We start from the raw sequence: 26862 nt of genomic DNA on the forward strand, positions 1-26862 counted from the left end.
CTAATTACCTCTTCTCTCTCCTCCCCTTCTCTTTAATCTTTATCCCATTTCACCATTTTAGATGCCGCATACCACGCTTACCACTCGTTTCCCTATTTTTTTATTTCATCATTAAATACGCTACTCCTTTTCTTACTATTTTATTCCAAAAATTCATTTTTAAATAATCAAAATGGGTGCCCCTATATTTCCACCACCATCTTCAAAAAGACAATGTTCTCCTTCCTCCTTATATTATTGCTTCTCTACTTGCCTTAAACACAATAAAATGAGCTTATTATGAGTTATAGTTAGCTCAATTAATTGAATAACAAGTTCGAAATTCAATTTTTACTTACACTAAAATTTAATTGTTGTCTTGGTTTAACGGATAAAGAGGGCAATTATCAGAAGCGGATGGTATAATTTAAATACTACCCAAAAAAATGAACCTGTTAAAAACCATTAAAAAGTGTCCATTAAGCTACATATTTCTTAACAAGGTCTATAATATTTGTTGAGATTCAGAATGGTATTACTTAGGAGTGTTCACCAAATCGTTCAAGACCGCACCCAAACCAACTAAATGGAATAGCCGCACCACACCGCAAGTGGTAGTGTTGTGGTGTGGGGTGCGGTTTTATGATAACAAAACTATACCATGCTAAACACATATATATATATATATATTTATTTTATATTAAATTATTATTAATAATTTAATATTATATAAAGTAAGTGATCAACTTAGTTTTAGTACATTCAAGTTTCATGCTAAAAGAATATCATTGTGCACCCTTGGTATGATGATCACTCCACAAGTATAAATGTTTGTGGAGTGTGAGAGATAAGGGCCGGAATTCAAGTTTCCAAGAAAGAGTTTCACACACATATATACTTAGATTAGACTAAATAGAAATTTTATCTTATATTAAAAAAAAAAAGTTTCACGTTAAAAAGAGATTAAATTCAGTAAGGATATCTTGGTTTAACGGATAAAGAGGGCAATTATCAGAAGCGGATGGTATAATTTAAATACTACCCAAAAAAATGAACCTGTTAAAAACCATTAAAAAGTGTCCATTAAGCTACATATTTCTTAACAAGGTCTATAATATTTGTTGAGATTCAGAATGGTATTACTTAGGAGTGTTCACCAAATCGTTCAAGACCGCACCCAAACCAACTAAATGGAATAGCCGCACCACACCGCAAGTGGTAGTGTTGTGGTGTGGGGTGCGGTTTTATGATAACAAAACTATACCATGCTAAACACATATATATATATATATATTTATTTTATATTAAATTATTATTAATAATTTAATATTATATAAAGTAAGTGATCAACTTAGTTTTAGTACATTCAAGTTTCATGCTAAAAGAATATCATTGTGCACCCTTGGTATGATGATCACTCCACAAGTATAAATGTTTGTGGAGTGTGAGAGATAAGGGCCGGAATTCAAGTTTCCAAGAAAGAGTTTCACACACATATATACTTAGATTAGACTAAATAGAAATTTTATCTTATATTAAAAAAAAAAAGTTTCACGTTAAAAAGAGATTAAATTCAGTAAGGATAAGGTGTAAAACTCATATTTTACCCTTCCAATCCCAACATACCACATCATCTTATCATATTCACATATTTAAGAATATGTACAACTATACCCAATCAATTCGAATACCCATATATAAATCCAACTAAATTAAGAGTTTATTAAAATGTTATTAGGTGTAGTAGGATGTATTGAATTTTAAGTAAAATGATGATGTGGAAATCTCTTATTAGATGGTGTAAAACATGGGTTTTACACACCGTTCTTACCAAATTCGAACTCCGTTAAAAATTTAAAAAAATTTAAAAAAAAAAAAAACTTCATTTTGGTTAAATACTCCATCTCACACTCTCACACTCACAAAATCAAAAGTTTAATAGTATTTTTTTTTTTGGTATTTGTACACCACACCAAAATGCACCGCACTGCACATGTGACCACAAAACTAAAGTATAATATAGTAATTGTTTTGGCCAAACTACACTACAAAAGTGCGGTGCTCAAATTGGCTTAAAACCGTACCGCAAACATCCCTAATATTCTTTATTATAATATATAATTAATGAGTAATACTACAGTCACAAACTATTTTATAATATTTTTACAAAATATTGATGTGACCAACCTCTTATAGAATATATGTTTTCATCTAGGTCCATTATTAATATCACGTTTTCATTTACCAATAATCACCCACCACATCAACAATTTGTAAAAATCACAAATTATTTCACAATATTTTTTTCAAAATGTTGATATGGCCAATCTCTTATAGGTTTTCATCTAGATTCACCATTAATATCACTTTTTCGAATTGTTTTGGCCAAACTACACTACAAAAGTGCGGTGCTCAAATTGGCTTAAAACCGTACCGCAAACATCCCTAATATTCTTTATTATAATATATAATTAATGAGTAATACTACAGTCACAAACTATTTTATAATATTTTTACAAAATATTGATGTGACCAACCTCTTATAGAATATATGTTTTCATCTAGGTCCATTATTAATATCACGTTTTCATTTACCAATAATCACCCACCACATCAACAATTTGTAAAAATCACAAATTATTTCACAATATTTTTTTCAAAATGTTGATATGGCCAATCTCTTATAGGTTTTCATCTAGATTCACCATTAATATCACTTTTTCGTTTATCAATAATCACTCACCACGTCAGCAGTTTATAAAAAAATTTGTAAAATAGTCTAATCTCTAACATTATTCATAATTAATTAAGTCTTTTTTTTTTTTTTTTTGATAGGCAAAGTCATATTTCTATATATGTCAACTCAAATTTTAAATCCCAATCCAAGCGTAAGGTCAGCTGTTGACAACTCTGCCTCACGCGGTTGTAGAACTAATTATAATAATGATAATGCAGTGCAAGTAAGTGTTATGTATGTAACGTACGTAGTTAGATTAGGAAGACTTTGAAAACCATTAATTAGAGATAAGAGAGGGGGACCCCTTTAGACAAATTTGGAAAAGGCAGGAGGACCATGGACCACGATTGATGTTTTGGTGAATCTAGGACGTTGATAAGATAGGTTAAGGTGAGTAAATGCTTTACAGTTTACACCCATTTTAGACTTTTAGTGAGAAAAAAAAAAAGAGAGGGTAGTTTTGAGTTTTCAATTAGTGCTAAATTCAGGGAATGACACTGCTTAATTATCAAAACCTGAGGTGCCCCCGGAATTACTCTCAGCTTAATTTCACTTATTTACCCATCATTTTTTTTAATACTAAAAAAAAAAAAAACAGAGAGAGAGAGAGAGAGAGAGTGTGTGTGTGTGTGAGAGAGAGTTTAGAAGGTTGTGCCAGAAAGTTTTGCCCCACCAAAACATAAACCCATTTCTTGTACTTTTTCGGTTAAGAGAATTGCTGCAGCATCAGAGAGGAAGTTGAACAGGACCAAACAGAGAAAGAGAGAGAAGAGAGAGTGCGTGTGTGTGTCTATCAGGGGTATCATTCATATCCTGGAGCATTGAGCCCCACCAGATGCCATAAACAGAAGAGGCAGGCAATAACAAGAGGAGGTTGGAGGAGAAAAAATGGAAGGTTGAATACAGCGAAGCACAGATATGTTGTTGTTGTCGTAGTTGTATAGCGCTAATGCTAATGCAAATGCAAAGGCAGAGAGGCAACAGTGAGCACTGAGCAGACCCACCTCCCACAAATATATAAAAAAATATATATATATATATATATTATTGTTATTATTTAACATGTACAACAACAATATTTTAGCGGAGAGAAAGTGGTGATACAGCAAAAAAGGTTGGTCTTTTGGTCTTTAATACAGTGCATGTTGCATTGGACACCTCTTTCTCTCTGTATCTCTATCTCTATGCTTACTATTGTCGTGGGTGCCCACTACTATCTTTTTTGTCGCTCTCCTTTTTTTTCTTGTTCTCCTTCTCTTTCCTTAGAATCTCTTTCTGTGTGTCATATAACATTATTAATTGCGTTGTATATAAATATTTTTTCTTAGATAGTTTCTCCTTTTTCTTTCCCTTCCTTTCCAACCTCAACAGTAATGATATTCTCGTTACGGAGTATCGTTGAGGAATCTGAGGAGTTGTTGTTGTTGTTGTGCTTGTGGAAAAAGTGGCAGTTATTATAGGCCTCTCTCAAAACCAAAAAAGAAATATATACGAAGTTAAAAGAAGAAGAACAACAACAACAACAAACGGAATCGCAAGTGCACGAGTGTTTGTGATTTCATTGATGTGATCTTCAAAAAAACAAATTGGCTCTTTCTGCTTTTAATTACCAAAATCTCTGCCTCTTTTTTTTTTTTTCTTTTCTTCTCTCTCTATATTTGGGTTGGGGAGAGAGAGAGAGAGAGAGAGAGAGAGAGATCATTTGGTTTTGTTCTTCTGCTGGGTTTTCGTTCTTATTCTTTTTTATCTTTGCCTTTCATTTGGGGGGTTTTTGCCACTTTTGCTTTGCTTCTTTTGTGTGTGTTTGATATTTTTCATGTCTCAACAAAGGCAATTTCAGATGGTGGGTGGTAACAACAACAATCCGGGGCAGTACAATGACACAACTTTAACCAAAATCTTTGTTGGTGGGTTGGCTTGGGAGACTCAAAGGGATACAATGAGAAGGTATTTTGAGCAGTTTGGTGAGATCTTGGAGGCTGTTGTTATCACGGATAAAAACACTGGGAGATCCAAGGGTTACGGCTTTGTAAGCCCATTTCCTTTCCTATTTGGATCCTTTATAAGTTTTCCAATGGCATTTGCCTATATCTATGTTTTTTCATTTGTTTGTATGACTAGAAAAAACCGGGTCTTTATTTTGTTTTTTTGGTTTCTTAGGTTACATTTAAGGATCCAGAGGCAGCCATGAGAGCATGTCAAAACCCATCTCCCGTGATTGATGGAAGGAGAGCAAACTGCAATCTTGCATCTCTTGGTGCCCAGAAGACTCGTCCACCAACTCCTCAACATGGTCTCCCATCTTTCTCATTTCTTTTTTCCCTTTTTATTATTTTATTCTTTTTTTTTTTTTTTTTGTTGAGAAAATGACATATAGACAATTAATGGACACCTCCAATATCAACTTTGTAGCCAAGGTCAATGATCATTGAGTATTCATCTGATATGGATTCATGAGACAATGTCGAAATGAGTGATGTTGGATTATAGGTATCCAACACATCATGCTCATTATCATTCCAGTCTCTATTTCAACCTTAGCAAGCTATTGCAAATGGATTTCACTGAATATGTATTTTGATGCTATAAATATATATATATGGATCTGAATGTCATAGGGTACCCCCAAAAATAAAAGTGATTTTGTTTTAAAATAAAATGTCAGGTTCAGGAAGGTTTAGACCGGCAACTGGCTTGGTAGCTTCACCTGGTTATCATGGATCCTCATCTGCATATTACCATCAACCAACTGGTCAATACACATTTCCTTATTCAGCTTATGGGTAAGCTAGAAAGATCCTAGGAAAAAATATTAGACTAATTAACACTTTGTTCTATTCATTGGTTTGTTATTATTCCCTATCAATCTGTGTTTTTTTCACCCTTTAAAAATCTTTTTGGTCAACTTTCAGGTACACTGGATATTCCCAAGATGCTATGTATCCTATGGTTAGTACATTTGTGTGTGCATATATTGCAAATGGTAAATACTACATTACATTGCTTGATTTTGAGTTTGATGTCAATATTACAGAACTATTACAGTGTTTATGGGGGTCAACAATTCTCTCCTTATTATGCCACCTCTGGGGCAGCAGGACCACCTGGGATGTACCACAATTTTTACCCATTCTATGCACAATACCCACAAAGTAGCCAGGCTCAGGGTTTTGGAGTTCAATATCCCCAAATGGTACAGTACCCATATTTGCCTCAGAACTATGGCTCTACTGGGATACTTTCTCTTCCTTCTTCAATGCCAACAACTAATAGCACAGGTGATATACTTTAAACCATTCTCCAGTGTTCATTTTTTAAGTAAAATACAATCCATTCTTACCATAGAATTTGCATGCGAAATGCAATAGGTGCAACATCAACAGCAGGGGTGAGTGGAACAGCTGCAGGTGCTACACAAGCCTCTGGGACAGCTTCTGAACAGAATTCATCAACTTAAAATTCCATTGGAGGAAAAAAAGAAAACGTCTTCTTACAAGACTAACAACATGGATAAAATGGTGAAAAGGGTCACGAGCAAAAGGAGAAAAAAGTGAATAAGGAAAGAATATTAAGTTACTGATATGATTCAAAAGGATGTCTGATCAGCTAGCATAACAAGGGAAAGGAATCCAAGAATTCAGCATGGGGATCCATTCATACATGGAACAGGCATATAGAGCTATGTTAAAGCTTGTTCCGCTAACCATCTTTGCTTCGTTTTTCAATTCATGCCCCAATATTACCATCTTCATCATCATACATGTTTGGTCTAGAACTGTAGGGAGTCTTTTTATAAATTTTAAGTAGTTGTTAGGATTAGGACAACCATATTCATTTATGTATTGGCATAAGGTAGAAACTAAATATTGGCTTTGGATTCTACCTTGTAGACTAATTGCTAGATGGTAATGTCTCGGACGCAGAGAGCATCCAATGACATTAACTTGTTTATACTGGCAGTAATGGGTTCAAAAGATTGATTTTGTATCTTTGAACCCCGATTGGTTGGTCAAGAAGAAAAGGTGAGCTCGGATAGCTCAGCCATTTAACTTGTAATTTTTTTGTTTGTTCATTTTTCATTATTGGTACTTTTTAAGATAGGATTAGTTGGGAAAAAAGAAGATTGTGTCTCTCTTGGTTTCTTTTTCTTACAGACAATCATCTCTTTTTATCTTTCATCTTTCGCTTTCAGTCGGCATTCTTTACTCATTGTGATTCTTCGTTGGCATGGTCACATCTTTTGGGCACTATAGAATGCGTTTAGAATCCAAGGGGATCTCACAGTGGGTCAATGGGTGATGGCCCTTTTTCTGTTTCAAAGTTGGGCTTGCAGATCTTGCCGCACACGTATGCTTGTGATTCTTGAAATTCCATGTGCTATGATATGGTTGGATTTCCATGACATAATAATAATATCATATAATAAGAATATTAATAACAAAAGTTATCCTGCGGTAGATATATCTCCTTAAAGAAGTGATGATGGATACACAAACCAAATTTTCCCTTGTCATGTATAATAATATCATATATTAAATAAATTATATCTTATATTATATAATAAAAAAGTTGATTGTACCTAGTACCTGCTTTTTACATAGAAATAATAAACAAAACTTTGATCGTTTTTTTCTTTTTCTAAATAAAGAGTAACAGAATTAATAGTGACAATTTTACTTAGGCCTGATCATTATAATTATCAAGCAATTGATGACTCAATTTTTTTTCTTTTTTTGATATATTATTCATAACAAAAAGAAAATACATCTTAAATAAGGGCTTGTTCTAAAAAACAATGCATCTCTTCAACTCAAGCTAGGAAATCATCAAATGCCTAAAGCATGTTTCAATCCAAATGTTTGGAAGGGTTTAGATGATAAGGGGGCTGAAGAAAACAGTTTTTTGCTCTCTTTTTTTTAAAATTATTATTATAGGAGAAGCGATCGTGGCAAATAGATGATAAGGGGGCTGAAGAAAACAGTTTTTCCACTTTTACTTCTAAAGCTTCTTTCCTCATTGTATGATAATGATAATAGCCCACTATACCAAAGCCAGACTATTCAGTCATGGAAAAGAGTGAGCGTTGATTGATATACTATAAGTTTCACTATTATTTGTTACAAAGGATAAAGGTGCAGCATCATCTTTTCCTTTTAAACAATTTTGAATTCGTTTTCGTTAAAGTATGCAAGATGAGTATATCATGCATCACAATAGAGAGAATATATCCTCCAAATTTTTTAGGATAAATTGTGGGTACTGGATAGAGTAATTTGGCTTATCTCAATTGTCGAATCTTAAAAGCTCCGAGCTTCTCTATGAAACCAGGTTGGGTTTATCTCTTGGCCAATATTTGTTTAAGTACTTGTGTAGAATCTGTATCATATCTATTTACTAGGGGACAAAATCCATTGAACCAAGTCATCTTCCTCAGCATTAAGAAAACCAAGAGGAGCCCAATTATGACTTGATACTCATACCTCTCAGAATGATCTTCCACTAGTGATAAAGCTGGCAAAACCCATCTGATGCTCTACTGTAGCCAGTTGGAGGAGGCATGTTGTCATCAATCAGTCTTTAAGGATATAACATTTTTCACATATTCCTGACATAATTTGTTCTGATTGGTGCAAAATAAAATGGACTAGCTTTAGGTGAAATTAATGTTGCTCTAATCTGAAAAATAAAAAATAAAAATGTTGTCTTATGCTACTTGACAGTCAAATATGTGTGCTCACAACTTTACTTGAATTATTATTTTTTACTTTGGGTCATTGACTGGCTCAATGTAATAACTGAAGTGCAACCAAGATAAAAGAGCAACCCAAAAACCTGACCTTCATAACCCATGTAAAATCCAAACACTATAATAAAACAAGTGACATATGTAGTCCATTAACTCCATTCGAATAACAAAACATTAAAAGGGGCCTGAAAACGGGTGGTAGCCTAAAATCGCATTGCCACTATTTTCCATATTGCATTCCAGCCCATTAGGAAATGCGTAGGGGGAAAAAACCCCTGCCTTGTGTTAGATATGGCTGGTCATGCTTCCTCCACAATATATGTCGGTAAATTAGTAAATTACCAATAGGCAATAGAGACGAGGAAATGGGAAATTGAAGACCTCTTTACAAGGTTAGAATTATAGAATTTTCCACTATTTTAACTTCATAAATGTTTTTAAATTGATTTTTTTTAAAAAGTTTCATGTTTTGAGTTTCTATTTTCAATTTTTTTTTTTAATCTAAATTTTAGATTTCCCCCTTTAGCTTTGACTTGTTTTTAATTCATTTGGTTGATTGGAAATTTGGAAAAATTTGATGTGTTACAGAATACAAATTTATGCAAGGAATTTGAAAGCCTATACAGCTTTGACTTGTTTCTAATAAATCGGGAGAAATTCCCCCAACCACCCCTCATATTTTCCACTAGTATGCATGATGATGCACCATAAGGACCACATACATCATATGGATTATGGACACTATCCTTGCCACTTTCTAAAGTAGTTGTAATTTTTTAGTCTAGTTCACAATATTCATGATCCTAGAAATTTATACATGTGAACATTTAAGTAGCACTTAAAATGGTCCTCTTATGATGGATTTATGTGAGAATAAGCACAACAGATGTGGGAAGTGGCATTGGTTCCAACATCAAGCCAATTTAGAAAGGAATGGCAGCTCCTTATCAAAGCAGATGGTCCCAAACATAAAGGAAAGTACAAGAAGTGGCATTGCATTCCAAGGCATTGATAGGGAGGGAAACTTTTTTTTGGAAGCTTGTGATACCACAAAAGCCCAATCCAAAGCTACAGCTAGGCAGATAACAATACAAGCTGCAGTCAAAAAAAAGCAACACAGTTGGGTCCTCACCAACAGTAAAGGAACTGAAAAACAGTTGGCAACAAGTCCAGGAGACCCGTTGGATAAGTAGAGCACTGTTTGCAGATCTTAGACAATTAAAAGTGCAACAAATTATCGCATTCATTATTTTTTATCAGAACATTCAAGGTGTAATGGATATGTCTGGTACTAAATAAACATTTATGCTTTGTACTTTCCGTACCTGGTATTAAAAAAAAAACATTAATAAGATTTACAACCTGATCTTATTGCACTTGCACAACCCATTCTCCCTTTTTTTTTCAGACCCTCATCCAAGGGAAATTCAAGTTCATCTGGATGAGTTGCTGAGAATATTATAAAAAAAATAAAGCTTTAAACCCTTAAACTATTGATTCCATATTACCTATAGGGCATGGGATTGGGGAGGGAACCTTTTTTTTTTTTTTTAATATATAATAAACTAGTAACTTTTCATTAAACTGAAAAAGATCCAACATCAGTTTCAAAAAGAAAATCCAACATTAGCCTTCCAAAACTCCCAGACTGAAAGGGGAAGGGAAGAACTGTTACAGATCAGTACTGAATTATAGACAGCAGCACTTAACCATATTGTTGGCTACATTTTTGAACTCTCTCTTAACCCAAATAAAAGAAAAACTTAAGATCAAAAAGGCATGCAATATATAACTTTCATCCAATGCCATGTACAGTAGCAAATTCATCTAGAGCTTACCATATCTGTGGCATTACTAATAACAGAGTAAATGCACCATAAGTTATTAAGATGTCTATGAAAAATTTCTCCACAGTGGATATCACATTACACTATCTATAATCAACAATCAGTTCAAAGTGCATTTCAGGAATTGATAAAATAAATTTCAGCCTAGAAGGATATGCTTGTTTCATAACTATGATAATAAATTCTCAGAATCTAATCTAGACACTCCGTAGAACTCTTAAGTTCCCTCAACTGATTTTGGGGGTGCAATCATTCATTCCAGAAAAATATGATTAGCAGCTAAACTACTTCATTTTCACCCAATTAACATTAAAAAAAACAATTGTGTATTTACACCAAAAGCTACAATTCTACAAAAACAGGTTACCATGCTAGTCTTCATCAGAAATCTTTTGCTTCTTCCACTTATAGGCAGCTTCCAAGATTTTAAGATTAGTCGTCTGAGTTTCCTCAGGGAACATATAATCAATGTATTCCTCATACCTGCCAATTTAAACTTGTTAGTACTGGCAAATAAGGAAAAGCCTAGAGAATGTAAGGAACACAATTATATCAAATCTTAATAAGACTTTTATAAGTTAATTAACATACCCAGCCGGACCGTCCTCAGACACCATCTGCCTCCTCTTTTTCAGCTTCTTTGGCAGCTTAGCCTGGACTAAACTAATATCACCAAGCTCCCCAAAACTGCTCTCCATGTTCAGCCACTCTTCCAGTAGCATTGCTCTTTCCTCTTTTAACTCAGGTGCAGATGTTCTGTAGTAGTTAATGGCTTTCTCAAAAACCCCTGATTCATAGAAAACAAAAGAAAAGGGTTAGAGCTTGTTTTATTTGTGATGGAATTTAAACACAAATCAAATTATAAACTAAAAGAAGCAAACAATAAGATTTTGCCAAAAATTCCTTACTTCTAGCATGCTGAATGCATTGCTTCTTCTGTTCATGATGATGCTCCTGGAGATCATCTTCTGCCAAGTCTGAACCCTTAGCATCCTCCTCCATGGCAGACGCCTCAAACTTTGCATAGCTTATCCAGACCTTCAAGTGCTTAGTTCTATCCAGAAGCCTCTCATAAAGCTCTCTGGTCCTTTCAAATTCACCCTCTGATATTTCAAAATCAATGTATGCCTGTCACAAAATAAATAAATGTATTATTACCAATTATCTAAATATCAATTTAGTAAACGAGCTTTAAAAAAGTATGCCAAAGCTTTCTTACAATCAAGTCAAATTACTACACTAGTAACCAAAAAAGTGATCATCACATCCGCAGAATTATGGGATATCAAGTGGCAAAATAAATCAGACTATAAGACAGAACTGACCCAATTTAGGTCACAAAAAGAAATGAATGAACTTCATTTATTTATCACAAAGGGCCCCTTTTTCATTATTTCTGGAATAGCAGGATTAAGAATCAAGAAACAATAACTTCTTTCATTTTTATGAGTAACAGAAAATTTACTGAAAAATTATGGAATGAATCAAGAAACAGCATCTACAAACATCATCCTGACATAACTTCTTTCATTTTTATGAGTAACAGAAAATTTTCTGAAAAACTATTGCATGTACCTTCCACAATAACTCCGGCATATCCAGTGCTGGTTGGGCAATTGCAAGCTCAAAGATTGCCCTAGCTCGCTCAGTCTCACACAAAGATCTCTCTAACTCCGCATACTTGCTCCATGCATAACAGTTTTCAGGCGCCCACTCCAAATACTTCTCATAAAGCTTTCGGCCACGGTCTATATTTCCAAGCTGAAGCTCTATCTCAATATACTTCTTGAATATCTATTGGGTTAAAAAGCAAAATCACAAGTGTGAGAATATGTGGAATATGCCAAATATAGTACATATTTAAACTCAATCAGTAAATGACCTTATCTTTAGGAGCTTTGCCAATTGCATTTCCCAGGATTTGTCGTGCAGCCTTGAGATTTAGCTGCCGTATCTCAAATTGAGCAGCTAGAAGCCATAATTTTGCAAAAGAGAATTTCTCATGAGGAATGAGCTTCAGACACTCCCTGGAAAAATTAACAGTAAGTGAGCAATCTCTTCAAAGTCACTTGGGTTTGTCCACTCGTGTGAATCATACATAGGAAAACCAGTTACAAGTACCATTGTGAATGACTGTGTAAGTAACTTAATTCGCATTAACAGATTTCATATAGTAATTTTTATAACGAATGTACATCAGAGAGATTTCCAAGTTGTAAACACTTACAATTCCTTATTAATTGTTCATAGGAACCAAAAAAACAAAAACAAAAACAAAAACAAAAACAAAAACAAAAACAGAAAAAAACAAAAAAAAAAAACTTGAAACCAAATTGATTGTACAACATAAAATCTCCTACATAACTGAAATTTATGATCAAGTATTAAGTAATCAACAGTCACATCGTTTATAAGTTATAACCATAAAGAAAAACTGAAGTACTGAAAATGTAAACTAAGTTTTTTTTTTTGGTGCTGTTTTCAACACTCATTTGTATAAACTAGGAAGCACAAACACAGACACGGGTATTGAACACAAAGTTATGGTAGAGGATCCGTATACTATGCATGAAACAAGAACTACAAATGAAAGAGAACTGCATCAAAAAAGCATGTGAAACACAACACCACCTCGTGTAAACATTTAAATCACAACCTTGAATTTATTTTGGCCACACACAGCAACAAATACAAGTGAAGTATGAACAACATCATGCAAAAGCATACATTGAAAACAAGTAGTAAACAACACGATCCGTTAGAGCTATCTTCCACATTTTTAAGTCTAAACATAAAATTTATGCAGTACATCAACTTTACCAACCAAAAAAAAAAAAGGTTTTTGACAATAACAAACTTACCTATACACATCTCTTGTGCGCTCCACATCTTCTGCATCAAGCTCTTCATACAATGCATAATTAATCCTAAAAATCACACAATCAAAAAATCAGCAACAAAAATTGAGCATATGAACTCGAACTACTCGAACTTCAAACTGCATTCTCAACCACATTACTTACCACAGATAAATATATCTCTGCCAATACCGCTTCTCCTCAGCAGGAGGCACATTTGAAATGGCTCGCTCGTACACTTCTCTAATCCTATCCTTCTTCCCAACATTCTCTTCCAATCGAATATAATCGAACCATGAATCATAATTCAATGGATTTTTTCTCACTTCATCTTCATACTGAAACCTCCTCTTCCCCACAATGGCATCCTCAATTCCTTCCTTATCTCCATACTGTTTCTCAAACGCTACAAATTTTCTATACAAGTCCTCAGCCCTTCCTTTCGGTATATGATCGAGAGCGAACTTGTAGATACACCTAGCACGCTCTGATTCCTTACACCGCTCTTCGAATTCAGCGAATGCAACGAATAACTGCTCGGCTTCTTCATCGTCAGCGAGTTTTTCAACGGCTCGTTCATAGACATTCCTCGACCTAGCAGCCTCGCCATTCTTCATCTCGAACTTGGCGTAGCGAATCCAAGCAGCGACCTTAGGGTGACACTGCACGAACCGCTCGAAAATCTGCCTAGCTCGCTCTATTTCATTGTAACGGAGCTCGAATTTGATGTAGGAAAGCCAACCTTGCTGGTCCGGCATCCAATTCATCCACCGCTCGAAGATCTGTCTGGCTCCAGCGACATTGCCAAGCATCTCTTCCATGTGGATGTACTTGTACCACAACTGATCCACTCTAGGCAAGAGAGTGACGGCACGGTCCCAAACGTTTCTGGCGTGGTTGATGAACTTGTTCTTCATCTCCACCTCTGCGTACTTCAACCACAGCGTGTGGTTCCGATAATCCACCTCGAGAGCTCGTTCCCAAACGGAGCGAGCTCGATTGAAGTCCTTCTGAGACTCCTCCCACTGCGCGTACTTGATCCAAACACTGATATTCCATCGCACTCGGCGTATTAGGTCTTCGAACTCCTTCCGCTTGCGAAGCCGGTACTCGGAGAGTTCAGTCGCGTCGGTGATCTTCTGCTTCGGGGGCCGAATCTCAGCCTCTTGTCGTTCACGCGCTTCACGGAGGATCTGCTCGGCGGTGATCTGAATCGGCGCCGGAGTTTTGTTCTTGACACGTGTCGGTCTCGGAAGCTTCACCTCCGTGTCTTTGCGGGTAAGGTACCCTAAGGTTGGGTCTGCTTCTTTGGCCATGGTTTTGGGTTTACGGGGGAGAGAGAGAGAGAGAGCGAAGAAGAAGAAGAGCGTTGGTGGAAAATTCTGGAGGAAAAGGAAGGACTCGGATAGGTTCGTGGGGTTTTGATTTGGAAATAGGTTGAAATTGAATAGGCTCGTGTTACACATACACTTTGGACCTTAATCTGTTTCGAATACAATTTTGGGTAAATTCCAGTAAACACAGGTGTGGGTTAATGACAGTTAGGTCCAAGATACTTTAAAAAATGACCAATTCGGTCCTTAAAAGACCAAAAAAAAAAAAAAAAGGACCCTTACACAGTTAACCCTTACACAGTGATGAATTTTTTTTATCACTCAATTTTTGTCATTCAATTTTATTATCACTCATTACTCATCACTCATAACTCATCAATCATCACTCATTACTTAATTTTTCACACCCGTTTGGCACCATCACTCATTTTCATCACTCAATATTTTTCACACTATTTGTGGTTCCCATGGCCTGTCACCCGGAGCAGCTTTTTTTTTTTTTTTCAGTACCCATACTCACTGAAGCCAGTGAAAAAAAAAAAAAAAAAAAAAAAAAAAAAGAACAAAAAAAAATAAAATAGAACAGCCGAACTAGTGAAAGAAAGAAAAAAACCCAGAACAAACCAAACCAAAAAAAAAAAGAGCAAACCGAACCAGTGAGAAAAGAAGAAAAAAAAAAAAAAAAAAAAAAAAGGAACCGAATAGCCAACCAAGAGAAGAAAAAAAAAAAAAAAAACCAGACCCAGAAAGTGAAGAAAAGAAAAGAAAAGAAGAAAAAAAAGAAGAAGAAGAGAATGAGCAGACAGTCCCAGACCCATGAAAGACAAAAAGAAAAAAAAAAAGATAAAGAGGGAGCAAAAATCTGACTGTGGGACCGGATTTGTAATAGTATTTACAAGTTTGCCATTGAAAACTGAAAACAGGCAAAAGTTGTTTTCAATTTCCACAACTCATAACTCAAAAAGTAGAAAATTGAGTATTGGAAATAAAGTTATGGACATAGAGTATTGGTGCAGGCAAACAAGTATTTTGCTATGGGTCCAACCATTTTTGAGAATTGAGTCATGAAAATTGTCAATCCAAACAGCCTCTTACCCTCTCTGTTTCCTCTCTTCTTCCTCGTACCTCTTCCCTCTCATCTCGCCTCTCTCTGCCTCCTTCACCGATCAAAGCCATGATTTGAACCGATCTCAGCCATGTTTTAAAGCCACACAGCCGTTCTCAAGCACCACCGTTGAAAGACGCTTCCACCACCGATTGCTGCCTCTCTTACCAGCTTGTTTTGATTTTAATCTAGTTGTGGCTTCTTCTTTCTTGGGGTTTTTTTTTTTTTTTTGGTGGTTTAGGTCGATCTGGTATTGGTGGATTGAGGTGGTTATGGGTTGTAATGGGTTGCTTTTTGCAGTTGTGGTTGAGGTGGTTGGTTAATTTTGGTCGATGGTTGATGGTAATGGTTGGTTTAATTTGGCTGGTGGTTGAGGGTTTTGGTGATGGTGGTGGGCTGTGATCTGGTAAGGGTGAGCTGTGGGTGGTGGTGGGATGCTGCGGGGTGGTATCATGGGTTATTGGGTTTTGTGTTTTTCTTTGGGTTTTATGGCCAGCGGTGATTTTCAGTGATGGTGGTAGTAGTAGATCTGAGGTTAGAGAGGGAAAGCAGGGTTTTGGCTGTAAGAATCAAAGGAACCACCGAAGAGGGAGAGTAGGTCTGTGAGGGAGAAAGACAATTAACGGAGGGTTAAGAGGTTAACAGTGTAAGGGTTTTTTTGTCTTTTAATAACCAAATTGGTCATTTTCAAAATATCTAATACCTAACTGTCATTAACCCAAACCTGTATTTACTAGAATTTACCCTACACTTTTTTACCCTAATCTATAATCATTGTTACACTTTGTACAAAAATTTGTTGTTAACTTAGATAGCAAAATATGATACTACGTGAAAAGATTTAATTGCCTCTCTTCTCAATGTCTTAAAAATAATAGATAAATTACACTTTACTACCTTAAACTATACTCTTTATTAAACTTTGCATCCTAAACTTTGAATTTTTATCCAAGTTAACAATAAACTTTGAATTTTTATCCAAGTTAACAACAACTTAATAGCATGGTGCAAAATATAACAAAAGTTATAATTTAAGATGCAAAACGTGCATTCGAAAAGTTTATGATAGAAAGTGTAATATAAGATATAGTTTAGAGTGGTAAAGTGTAATTGAATGGCTATGGAATAGCATCGTGTTGAGTTTGGGCAAATGGCTTGGTGTTGCAGTCTATGGTTTTGTGTTTCTTCTTCAGCAAAACAACACCGTTTTGGGAGCCGCCAACAATTCTCTTTCGTTTTAAGGAAAATTACACTTTACCACTTTAAACTATACCTCATGTTACACTTTGCACCCTAAACTTTTTTAATACACTTTTTGCACCCTAAACTTTGAATTTTCATCCAAGTTAACAATAAACTTAACAACAAGGTGCAAAGTGTACAACATGAAATTCTTACCACTAAACTACAGCCACTTCTTGTAGAATATGCTTCCTTTAGATATTATATTATATATATGTGTGTGTGTATGTATACTCCACCTCAACTCACCAATACCACCCATAATAATTTTTTTTTTTTTAAACAAGCTTATAATATATTACATAACCTAAATACCACTATAAAATGGTCTAACTTTTGTAATAATAGCATAGGGTTATAAGGACTGAAACTCTAAAACACACAACCAATGTGAGATAAACATTCCTATATTTTTTTTGAAAAAATAGTAATACTTATTAGAATACACGAACACGAAAATAGTATATAAAGTTTTTAAACAAGCTTACAATATATTATATAACCAAGGTACCACTACAACAGGGCCTAACTTTTGTAGTAGTAGTTTGGAGTTGTAAGGACGCCACCCATAATAAATGAGAAGCAGCCATGCAGGGAAATTAAAAGATCCTACCTATGTTTCTCAAAAAAAAAAAAAAAAAAAAAAAAAAAAAAGATCCTACCTACAAATTTTTCTTACAATTTTTTTTATTTTTTTATTTTTTAGAGAAGACCCTACTTACAAAATTTAGAAAAGAAAAATAAACTATAACTTGACAGAATTCACTTTTGATATTAGACAAATTTATTTTTAGTGGTAATGTTTCCTTAAATAAAAAGAGGTAATGTACAAACACACAACACAACTAGCAAGAGTACTTCTTAGCCAAAAAAGAAAGCAAAACTAATGTATTTGATTGCTACCATAGATCCTATTTGTTGTATATGTTTGAAAATAACTTATTTAGTATTTTTTTTAGTCTGTAGAAAGTGTGCTAAAGTATACTTGTACTCTAAAAAAGTGAAAAAAAATATAAGAAAAAGTTAAGTTTTAAAAAATTGTACATAAAAATTAAAAGCTAAAAGAATTGAGCTTATAAGCATTAGCCAAACAAGCACTTTATTGACTACAAAATGAAATAATATCAACAAATTAATGCTCCTTAACCTAAAAAATAAGTTAAGACATAATGTTATATTTTTTTTTTTTGTTTTTTTAACACTTTTTCATGGCTTTTGATACTTGACATGATTTGTTGTAATTTGTATATTGAAAGAGAAGGATGGCAACAACATCAATAACCAAAGCCAAAATTGACATTGATTTATTTGGACAACCGTAACTTGGTTTAACAAAATCTGACCCTCAACTCAGGCTACTTTACATTTTTTTTTTAATTACGAATTTTCTATCATCCAACAAGTCATTTAAGTATGACATATTAACGTAAATAACACATCAAACGCATTTGAATAATAAATTCCCAATACATACTTATCAAAAAAAAAAAAACTCCCAATACATGTCTTTGCCAATATAACAAAATTTAAACAATCTATACATTACTACATTTGTAATCAAACTATCTCAACATACATTTGGCCCATACGGTATAATGATTGGATTGTTTGAAATTTCAAATCCAGATTTGAATTTGTCCAAACTCAGTTTCAGCAAGAGTTGTTCAGAATTGGTTCTTTCGGAGTTGGACAAACAAAAAATTGTCACCCCTTAAAACATCAATGGATATACTTAAATTTAATACAGTAAGTAATATAAAACACACTAGTAGTTGTGAACTCCAAAAGAATTATGGCAATGTTTTTAACAATTAAGGCTGGAGAATTAAAATTATCATTAATCAATAACTTGTAGCCAGAGAATTGCAGCATGTTGGGAGCTTGGAATGGAATTTCAAGAAATCTCTCTAATATGGAAAAGGTTTCAGGAAAAATTTTTGTAGGTGGAAGTTGTTAAATCCAAATTGCTGGCATAAGCTAAGAAAGGTTTATTGATTTTGTTCTCATGTCTTCCAAACACGAATGGTGCCATCGACGGAGGCAGTTATCATGCAGCTGTCCTTTGGGTGGTAACTCACACTTGTCACCTGCAAAATGAAACCCATACGCTTATAAGCCTATTCTAGTAATCTTTTAATTGTTTAGCAGAAGAAAAAGATTGATATTAGTAATAAAGTTTTAGTGGAATTTAACCCAATTACTAACATGACTAGAAGACAAGAAAATAGCTAAATGTGAAAATTCATGACACTGGAAACTAGTGATTACTACAAATTTTAGATGTCGTGTCAATTTATAGTCAACTAACTGAGGTTTATTTATTTATTTTTTGGATAAGTAAATTTTGGCCACAAGGGAAGGGAGAATGGGAATGGGAAAGGGAAAAATACCTAAGGATATTCACAAAAGATCTGCACATTGTCACAAAATTTGTGTCTCTATCATACATGATTTTAATTTTTAAATTATATGTATACCATTGGGCTATTAAGATATTTTAGATTGATATGTGTAATCTTTTTTTGATAAATAGGTTGATATATGTAATCTAGGACTCCAAGAGCTTGTGACTACTTCAACACGTTAAGCATCACAGCCACATTGATGCGTGCAAAGAACACATTTTGGTCCCAAAACATTTCAATAAGCTTATCCAACTACTTTCAATAGAAGAGTTCAATATCTGAGGAAGGAAAAACCCTTTTGAAAATGTTAGTGGTATGAGTACAAGATATACCATGACCATTGAGCACCATCGTATAAAGCGAAAGGCATTTCACAGGAAATGGGGAAAAAGATGGAATGGGGGAGTACAGATGAATTTACCACTGAGGAATGAGCACGGAAACTTGACACTACAGATGCATCTACCAGATCCCAGAAGTAAATGAAGCCATCCTCAGATCCACCAGTTACATGTGCATCAGTGTTGGTAAGGCAACAATCCAGTTTGTAGGACTGATATGAGAGCACACAATAGAAATGATAAGATGTCATCAGTAATAAAAAATCAATAACTTGTTAACTTACAAAGCTCATTATGGATTCAATTTAGGGTACCTCAAAAGTTCATTATGGATGCATATTTAAAACATAGGAAGATCTTTAAACCATTATAAGCGTGAGAATAAATGGACAGTAGCTTATCAATGCACATAAAAAATAAATGTACAAAACTTTTATGTAAACATCTTTGGTAAATAACCATTGTTTCCAAAGAGGACTGCATTTCTTGATTAAATAAATTTAGGAAGGCACCTTGATCAAGTGTAAGAAATGAGAACTAAGAATTTGCATGCTAACCTTACAAGTATGGCCTTTATATTCTTGCAATAGTTCACCAGAAGTTCTGTCATGAGAATGAACCAGTAAAGGGCAGGAAAAGCAGATAAGATATCTGTTGTAAATATATATCATTGCAAATATCAAAACCAGCATAGGAGTTTACCTGTCTAGAAGGCGTAAAGTAGAATCTAAGCAACTGGCTAATATGCAGTTACCGTCATTTGACATTGAGATACAGTTGACTGGTTGCCCCAAGTTATCAGATATTTCTCTATATGAAAAGGCAAAAAAAAATCAGTATAAGAAGCTTCAAATATAAATAGACTGAGTTTGATGTACCACAAAAAGGAAATACCAAATAATTGTAAAGAAAAGCTACATCTTATTCACAAAAAGTAAGACATACAAACAATGTCCTGATATAAAACAATTCTGCAACAACATCAACATGTGGGTTTTATGAAATTTCCACTAGAGTGCTACGTACCTACCAATACGTATGTCAAATGTTCGAACAGTTCCATCAACGCTTCCACCAATAATTTCACTTTTTGTTAAACAGACAGACATAACACTGTCTGAAAATGAATCAATAATCTGCAAATCAAGGCACTCTTGAACATTAAGCCAACTTAAAAACTAATAAAGAGCAGCCATGAAAAAAATTACTGACAGGAAAATAAATGTAAACCTGAATTGGCTCAGTGCTGTGAGATCTGCAGTCCCAAGCTCGCAACGATTGATCATAGCCTGCTGAAACTATGACAGACGAATACTCATTGAACTTTACAGCATTCACCTGAACCCCAAAAATAAAACAATAAAAATAGGGAAAGTTGGAAAACAAGTAGGAAAGATGTATATTCAAAAGGCTACTTTATGCAAGAAAAGCACAAAGCAAACCAAAAATTACATAGAAAAGAAAGAAACAAAGAAGAAAATTAATTAAAAAGGAGGAGAGAACAAAGGAACGAAGGGAGAGAATCACTAGATGTGAGTCCCCAAGATCGAGACCAGTCAAATAGAGATCAACTAAAAGAAGTAAGCTATTGGTCTCCAAAGCTATCAAAGTCCTCAAATATCCGCCTATCATGCTCATTCCATAGACACCACAATAAGCACAACAGAACTAAATTCCAAATGTTAGACGAGTGCTTCCCCAACCAATTCCACCAACTAAAACGCAAATCAAGAACTGTTCTTGGTAGGACCCACGAAATCCAAAAAGATTCAAAAACAAAACTCCACAACCGATAAGCCTTCTCACAATAAAGCAATAAGTGATCCACAGTCTCCCCACAACGATGACACATAATGCACCAGTCAACAAAATCAAAACCCCTAAGTCTCAAATTATCACCCGTAAAAATCTTATTCCAAGCTACAGTCCAAATGAAGAAGGAAACGCATCCAAGGTCCTTAACTTTCCAAATAACTTTCCAAGGAAAGACAATGGAAGCAACTTATTGTAAAACAAACGGATGCCAAACTCTCCATTAGGCTTCAACTTCCATCACATCCAATCCCCAATATCTGTTGAAGGAATATTGGATACCAAGATACAAAGAAAGTCCTCCCCCTTATCCAACTCCCAATCATTAAGATCCCGAATGAAATGAACATCCCAACTTCTCTTTTCCCCTGACCCTAGTCTTGTCAATGAAGACTCAACAAAAGCCTACCTACAAGCCTACCTACCAGTGGCAATACCATACAACCCTGGGAAAGCTAGTTGGAGAGGTTGATCCCCACACCATCCATCTTGCCAAAATCTCACTCTATTCCCCATCCCAACAACAAACTGAGTATTTTTGCTAAAATCCTCCCAACCCATACAAATACCTCTCCATAAACCACACCCATGATTAAAATTTCTACAAAAACAAAGCCTTGGTCCCAAAACTATGGAATCAACTATGGATTTTCAACAAACTGATTGGAATCACATGCGCGCACACACACACACATATTTGATAAGTAATAAACTTCATCGAAAAAAATGTAAGAAAATAAAGAGGAAAAAAGCACATAGGCAATGTGCTAGAGGCAACAAAGAAAAAAACTAAGCAACAAAGAAAGTACATAAATCAAGCATGTAAGGTAAAGAAATTAAAGTAAAAACACCCGAAGCATTTGCACAATCAAGAAAAGTCTGAAAAAAGAGAAGCTTCAACTCATGAATTGATCTTTCATTCCCTTCAAAGGCATATGTATTCATTTCCCTCCAAACGACCCACATTAGACAGTGAGGGATCATTCTCCAAAGCACCTTAGTTTTGAGTCTAATCATTCACATATATTCTTCTTTACCATTCTATAATATCCAAAATCATACTCTTTGTCACCTCCTAAATTAACATATCATTTCTTACCACTTTTATTAGTGTTATTTTAGATCTCCCTCTACCTCTTTTCATTCCCACCATAGTCTTGACTTATATCAAATAACTCTTAGTCACTAATCGCTCTCCTTCGCACACGACCAATATCTTAACCAAACTCCCTCATCTTTACATCAACGGAAGCTGCTCTATCGTCAATAAAAATTTCTTCATTTCATATCCAATTCTTCCTTCTATTTCAACTTATCCATCTTAACATTCTCATGTTTTAGCTACGCTAATTTTACATTAAAGTCAAACTTAATGTAACCGCTACAACCTCAAAATTACAGGTTTTCTTTGTTCTTCTTAACATGCACACCAAATTTTTTATTGCTGGTAAAAATTTCCAAATTTAATAAAATTAAAAATTCAACAAAAAATTATCTGATAAATTTGAAAAACAGTTAAAATTAAAAAAAGAAAAAGAAAACAAACCTCGCCATCATGGCCACGAAATTTACGAATAACACGACCCGTTGATACATCCCAGTAAAAGATTTGTCGATCTCCACCACATGAACACAGCTTCGAATTATCCCTTAAAAAACAAAAACAATTAGCGTAAAAAATAGTAATTAGGGATTTAATTAACAATTGGTTTAGAGAGAGAGAGAGAGAGTACGGGGTGACGTGGACGTCGCGGACTTCACGGGCGTGGGATTTGTAGGTCTTGATGTGAATGCCACGGTGGGGATTCCAGAGGCGTATGGTACGGTCTTTGCCGCAACTCAGACAATAGTTTCCGTCACTGTTGAATCTCGCCGCTAATACTGCTCCCTCGTGACCTTTCAACACATTTGCTTCCTTCCCTGGAACTTCCGATTCGCTCATCTCTCTCTTTCTTTCTTTTTAAGGCGGGAAGGGAACGGCTGGCTGTCCTGCTTTCACCGCAAAAAGTAATGGAGTACACTGTACACTACTACTGTCTATCTTTACTCTTTACTCTTTACTCTTTCGGTGTGTGTGTGTGATAATAAGAATGAATGAAAGATACTAACTGTAGTTAAAATGACATGTCGTTTATTTATTTATCTACCTATTAACTTGTTCATGTCGTAAAGATTCACATGACCATTTCATCTTCCAAAAGTCACTTCTTCATTCTTGCCTTGGGCCCCATACATCTTAATTAAACCAACTCTTCAGCAAAAAAATTAATCTTTATTTAGACAACAAACGTGCATATATAAGTTTAAAACATGTACGTACGTTCACACTAGATTAATTAATTAATAATGCCCACCACAATAATTTGCACTGGCTAGTTTCATTTCTATTGTGGAACAACATCATATAAATTATAACAATTTGTTTCACAATCCTCATTGTTTGTATGCTAGGTCGTCCCAAACTACATGTGGAACCAGCAAAAGTAGGAGGCAAAATGGCCAACCATTATGGTTATATTTGCATGTATCTAAAGAGGCCAAAGACTGCAATGCAGCCAGCAAGGTTACAACTGAGTAAGATTTCATCTTCTCCCAAATAAGTTTTATAATTAACTAAATTACTTTTTTTTTAATAGTAATGAAAATTTATTGAATAAACAGTCCCAACTACAGAGGGGTTGTACTCAGGGAGCGGTACATCAAATTCTCAAACTACAATGCTCTTAACACATCTATAAAAGTAAAACATGGAACAAATTGAAAAGCAACACTCCAATACAACAAAGTAAGACAGAAGAAATATTTAATCTTAAGAAAAGACACATCCCTCAAAACTTCTAGCATTCTGATCCCTCCAAAGACACCACATCATGCAAATAACTATGTGAATTTCACCAAGAAAATCTTCTATAAACATAAAATTGAGCTAAAGTTCCATAACAGTTTATTTATAGGGTCCTAGGGTCAAGGTAATTACAAAGTTTACTACATAAGCTGTACAAACTGATCTATTAACTTTTAAACACAAAACGAAAAAGTAAATAAGAAATTTTATTATGTTGCTAATGTAGCACCAATCACAATTGTTGACATGTTAGTTTGTAAGATTTTTGTAATAAGATCAGTAATAACTTTAGCATTTTTCAAAAACAAAATAGAGACTATTGACACAAGCACGGAAAGAGGAAACAAAAATATTGGATGCAAAAAACAGGACCCTAATTTTTATTAAATTGAATTACTGTCACCAAAAGGAAACAACAATTTGCACATAAATTGTTCTACTTTCATATTCCTTATTTGAAAACCATAACTGCTTCAAAATCAATACAGTATGATCTAAATTTGCTCAACATTCAATGAACTTGATGCAACTAAACTTTCTAAATCAATGAGGGGAGACAACAACTTAACCAACTAAATACAAAGACAACAACAAAGCCTGCATCCCAAAACTTTGGGATCAGCTACCTTAACTAAACTAAATGCATCCCCTAATTCAGAAAAACAAATAACCCCCAATTTCCAAACATCTCTAGTTTAAAAAAAAAAAAGGAGCATAATCCTCCATTTGATTTGACTGAGAAACTCCACGGTTTATATGTACCCAAAAAGGTCAACACCTTTTTTAATCTATTGCATTGGTTTTTAAAGTTAAGTTATTCAGATAAACCACAAAAACAATCTAGCCTGTTATAGATTTCTAGTTTTCTTAGTCCCAATTTTAACAAAGTACGAATTTGACAAACGACAATCTTTTCCAGTTTACCTACATTTTCTCGTCAACCAAACAGCACTCCACAAAACACAGAATCTAACAAAGCCAACAACAAAAAATAGTAACAAACAGAAAGATCAATACCAACATCTTCACTTCACTAACTATTTTTCAAATTAAGCAAAGCAGTAACAAATCACAAATCTCACAATTCAAGATCAAAAGTCCCACTTATACCAAATAATCAAATTGAGAAAACATCAATCTTTCCTCATTTTACACCTACCAAAACCCAAATTCTAATAATGCCAAAAAACACAAAAAAAAAAAAAAAAAAAAACTACAAATCTAAAATCTCACAACCCCAGATTCAAAAAATCCAAACTTTAACATAGAAAGGTAAAGAAAAAGACTTTACCTTGAAACAATGATAGTAAGATCGTTTAAATTTCTCCAGAAATCACGTGGTACACAAGATTCGCTCGGCGGCGACGATCGGAGCTCGACGGCTTGGATCGGAGCTCGGCGGCGGCGACGATCGGCTTCGTGGACAGTGAGAGTGCTTGAGACGTGAGAGTGAGAGGAGTTTAATTCTTCTTTCTCACTTTTTCTGTTTCACTCTATCCTCTACCAATAAAAACTTGTCACATGTCCTACCTATTTAATTAAATTCTAATTTTATGTTTTTCTAATTCTATTACCTAAAATAAATAAATAAAACCCAACTCACCCACCACTACCGGTCCACCACCAACCTTCCACCACTAGCAAGAGATCTTTGACGTCATCAATTCCACCGCCATCAAGTCCACATCCCCACCACCACCGCCACTGGGAAGAGATTGATTAATGGGTCAGTTGAGTGAGATTTTTGCAATTATTGGGTTCTATGAGTATTGCTTTATGTAAATGTTCAATTTTTGGGTAACCAATCTCATCTCTAATAGTATGCAAGCAATTAATTAAAGTAAACCATGATTGATGGCTCATGGCACAGCGGGTGAGATTAGTTTGGATCAACGTGATGCCCATGAGGGGCATGTGGATCAAGGAGATATTTGTAATCGTTGGTCCCATTTGTGAGTTTTTGTCGATGCCATCATTTGATGACAAAAACTACTAGCAAAACCTTTTGACTTTTGTATTCATTGAAGGAGACGGTGGACCCAAACATAAATTTGAAGACAAAGTGGCGATCATGGATACAAGGTACCCACTAGCAAGAGGTCACAAAACTAATAAAGTTATAGATTTGAAAACAAAGGTGGCAGTGGATGGCTGTAAGCCTGTAACTAGCAGCGTTGATGACGCCAGTGATCTCTTGATAGTGCTGTCAGTGAAGGTCGATGGTTGTTGTGAGGTGGTGGGGATGTGTTGGGTTTTATTTATTTATTTTAGTTAATAGAATAAGAAAAGCATAAAATTATTAATTAATTAAGAAGGATGGATACGTAGCAAGTTTTTATTAGTAAAGTATAAAATGGAACAGAAAAAATGAGACAGAAGATTTGGACTCGAGTGAGAGAGGTTGAGAGAGTGTGATTTGATCTGACGTGGTAAATTCCTTTTTTCAGGTCAGGCCTATTGCGGCGGCTCCAACCGCTGCTATAGGCAGTCCATTTAAAAATAAAAAATCTGATGAACCTATAGCCGCGCTTCTAAACACCTATAAACGCGGATATAGGTCATTTAAAAAAAAAAATTATGGTTAAAAAAACGCGGCTATAGCCTGCATATT

General features: G+C 34.7%; 3 protein-coding genes across 6 annotated transcripts; 1 reads left to right on the forward strand and 2 right to left on the reverse strand.

The window, feature by feature from the left end:
- Window positions 1-3295: 3295 nt before the first annotated feature.
- On the forward strand, window positions 3296-6894 carry LOC111994039 (probable RNA-binding protein ARP1). Of its 3 annotated transcripts, none has more exons than XM_065768009.1 (7): window positions 3296-3830; window positions 4547-4745; window positions 4877-5009; window positions 5382-5499; window positions 5629-5665; window positions 5751-5994; window positions 6085-6894. In XM_065768009.1, exons 2-7 carry the CDS (start codon window positions 4557-4559, stop codon window positions 6171-6173), a joined length of 810 nt encoding a protein of 269 aa, XP_065624081.1. In that variant the 5' UTR covers window positions 3296-3830; window positions 4547-4556; the 3' UTR covers window positions 6174-6894. The 3 variants fall into 3 exon arrangements, with proteins under 3 accessions (XP_065624081.1, XP_065624084.1, XP_023881666.2); XM_065768012.1 differs by having other exon boundaries at window positions 4557-4745; XM_024025898.2 differs by lacking the exon at window positions 3296-3830 and having other exon boundaries at window positions 3891-4745.
- Window positions 6895-9226: 2332 nt separating this feature from the next.
- On the reverse strand, window positions 9227-14649 carry LOC111994035 (uncharacterized). Of its 2 annotated transcripts, XM_024025894.2 has the most exons (8): window positions 13333-14649; window positions 13171-13236; window positions 12192-12336; window positions 11885-12103; window positions 11218-11437; window positions 10901-11096; window positions 10677-10792; window positions 9227-9557 (listed from the first exon to the last, which is right to left on the reverse strand). In XM_024025894.2, the coding sequence occupies exons 1-7, from the start codon at window positions 14631-14633 to the stop codon at window positions 10681-10683; spliced, it is 2259 nt and encodes a 752-aa protein (XP_023881662.1). In that variant the 5' UTR covers window positions 14634-14649; the 3' UTR covers window positions 9227-9557; window positions 10677-10680. The 2 variants fall into 2 exon arrangements, with proteins under 2 accessions (XP_023881662.1, XP_023881661.1); XM_024025893.2 differs by lacking the exon at window positions 9227-9557 and having other exon boundaries at window positions 10353-10792; window positions 13333-14648.
- A 3687-nt stretch (window positions 14650-18336) lies between these two features.
- LOC112008546 (uncharacterized) lies at window positions 18337-26421 on the reverse strand. The gene is made up of 9 exons (XM_065768017.1): window positions 25543-26421; window positions 23140-23395; window positions 22953-23055; window positions 20825-20932; window positions 20621-20730; window positions 20297-20404; window positions 20152-20197; window positions 19675-19806; window positions 18337-18935 (listed from the first exon to the last, which is right to left on the reverse strand). The coding sequence occupies exons 2-9, from the start codon at window positions 23346-23348 to the stop codon at window positions 18852-18854; spliced, it is 900 nt and encodes a 299-aa protein (XP_065624089.1). The 5' UTR covers window positions 23349-23395; window positions 25543-26421; the 3' UTR covers window positions 18337-18851.
- Between the last annotated feature and the right edge of the window lie 441 nt (window positions 26422-26862).

The sequence above is a fragment of the Quercus suber genome, unplaced genomic scaffold (genome assembly GCF_002906115.3).
Source record: "Quercus suber isolate HL8 unplaced genomic scaffold, Cork oak 2.0 scaffold_26, whole genome shotgun sequence".
Classification (NCBI taxonomy): Eukaryota; Viridiplantae; Streptophyta; class Magnoliopsida; order Fagales; family Fagaceae; genus Quercus; species Quercus suber.

Bases quoted from the DNA above. Each gene is read 5' to 3' on its own strand.
- LOC111994035 (XM_024025894.2), bottom strand. From the start codon at position 14,633: ATGTGTAACACGAGCCTATTCAATTTCAACCTATTTCCAAATCAAAAC. The intron at 13,237-13,332 runs GTAAGTAATGTG...TGTGATTTTTAG, and splicing joins CAGAGATATATTTATCTGTG to GATTAATTATGCATTGTATG. The intron at 10,793-10,900 runs GTATGTTAATTA...TTAAATTGGCAG, and splicing joins TCTGAGGACGGTCCGGCTGG to GTATGAGGAATACATTGATT.
- LOC112008546 (XM_065768017.1), bottom strand. From the start codon at position 23,348: ATGAGCGAATCGGAAGTTCCAGGGAAGGAAGCAAATGTGTTGAAAGGT. The intron at 20,933-22,952 runs GTTTGTTTTCTT...TTTGGGGTTCAG, and splicing joins TTCGTGGCCATGATGGCGAG to GTGAATGCTGTAAAGTTCAA. The intron at 20,405-20,620 runs GTACGTAGCACT...CTTTTCATATAG, and splicing joins TTTGACATACGTATTGGTAG to AGAAATATCTGATAACTTGG.
- LOC111994039 (XM_024025898.2), top strand. From the start codon at position 4,533: ATGTCTCAACAAAGGCAATTTCAGATGGTGGGTGGTAACAACAACAAT. The intron at 5,500-5,628 runs GTAAGCTAGAAA...GTCAACTTTCAG, and splicing joins TTTCCTTATTCAGCTTATGG to GTACACTGGATATTCCCAAG. The intron at 5,995-6,084 runs GTGATATACTTT...GAAATGCAATAG, and splicing joins GCCAACAACTAATAGCACAG to GTGCAACATCAACAGCAGGG.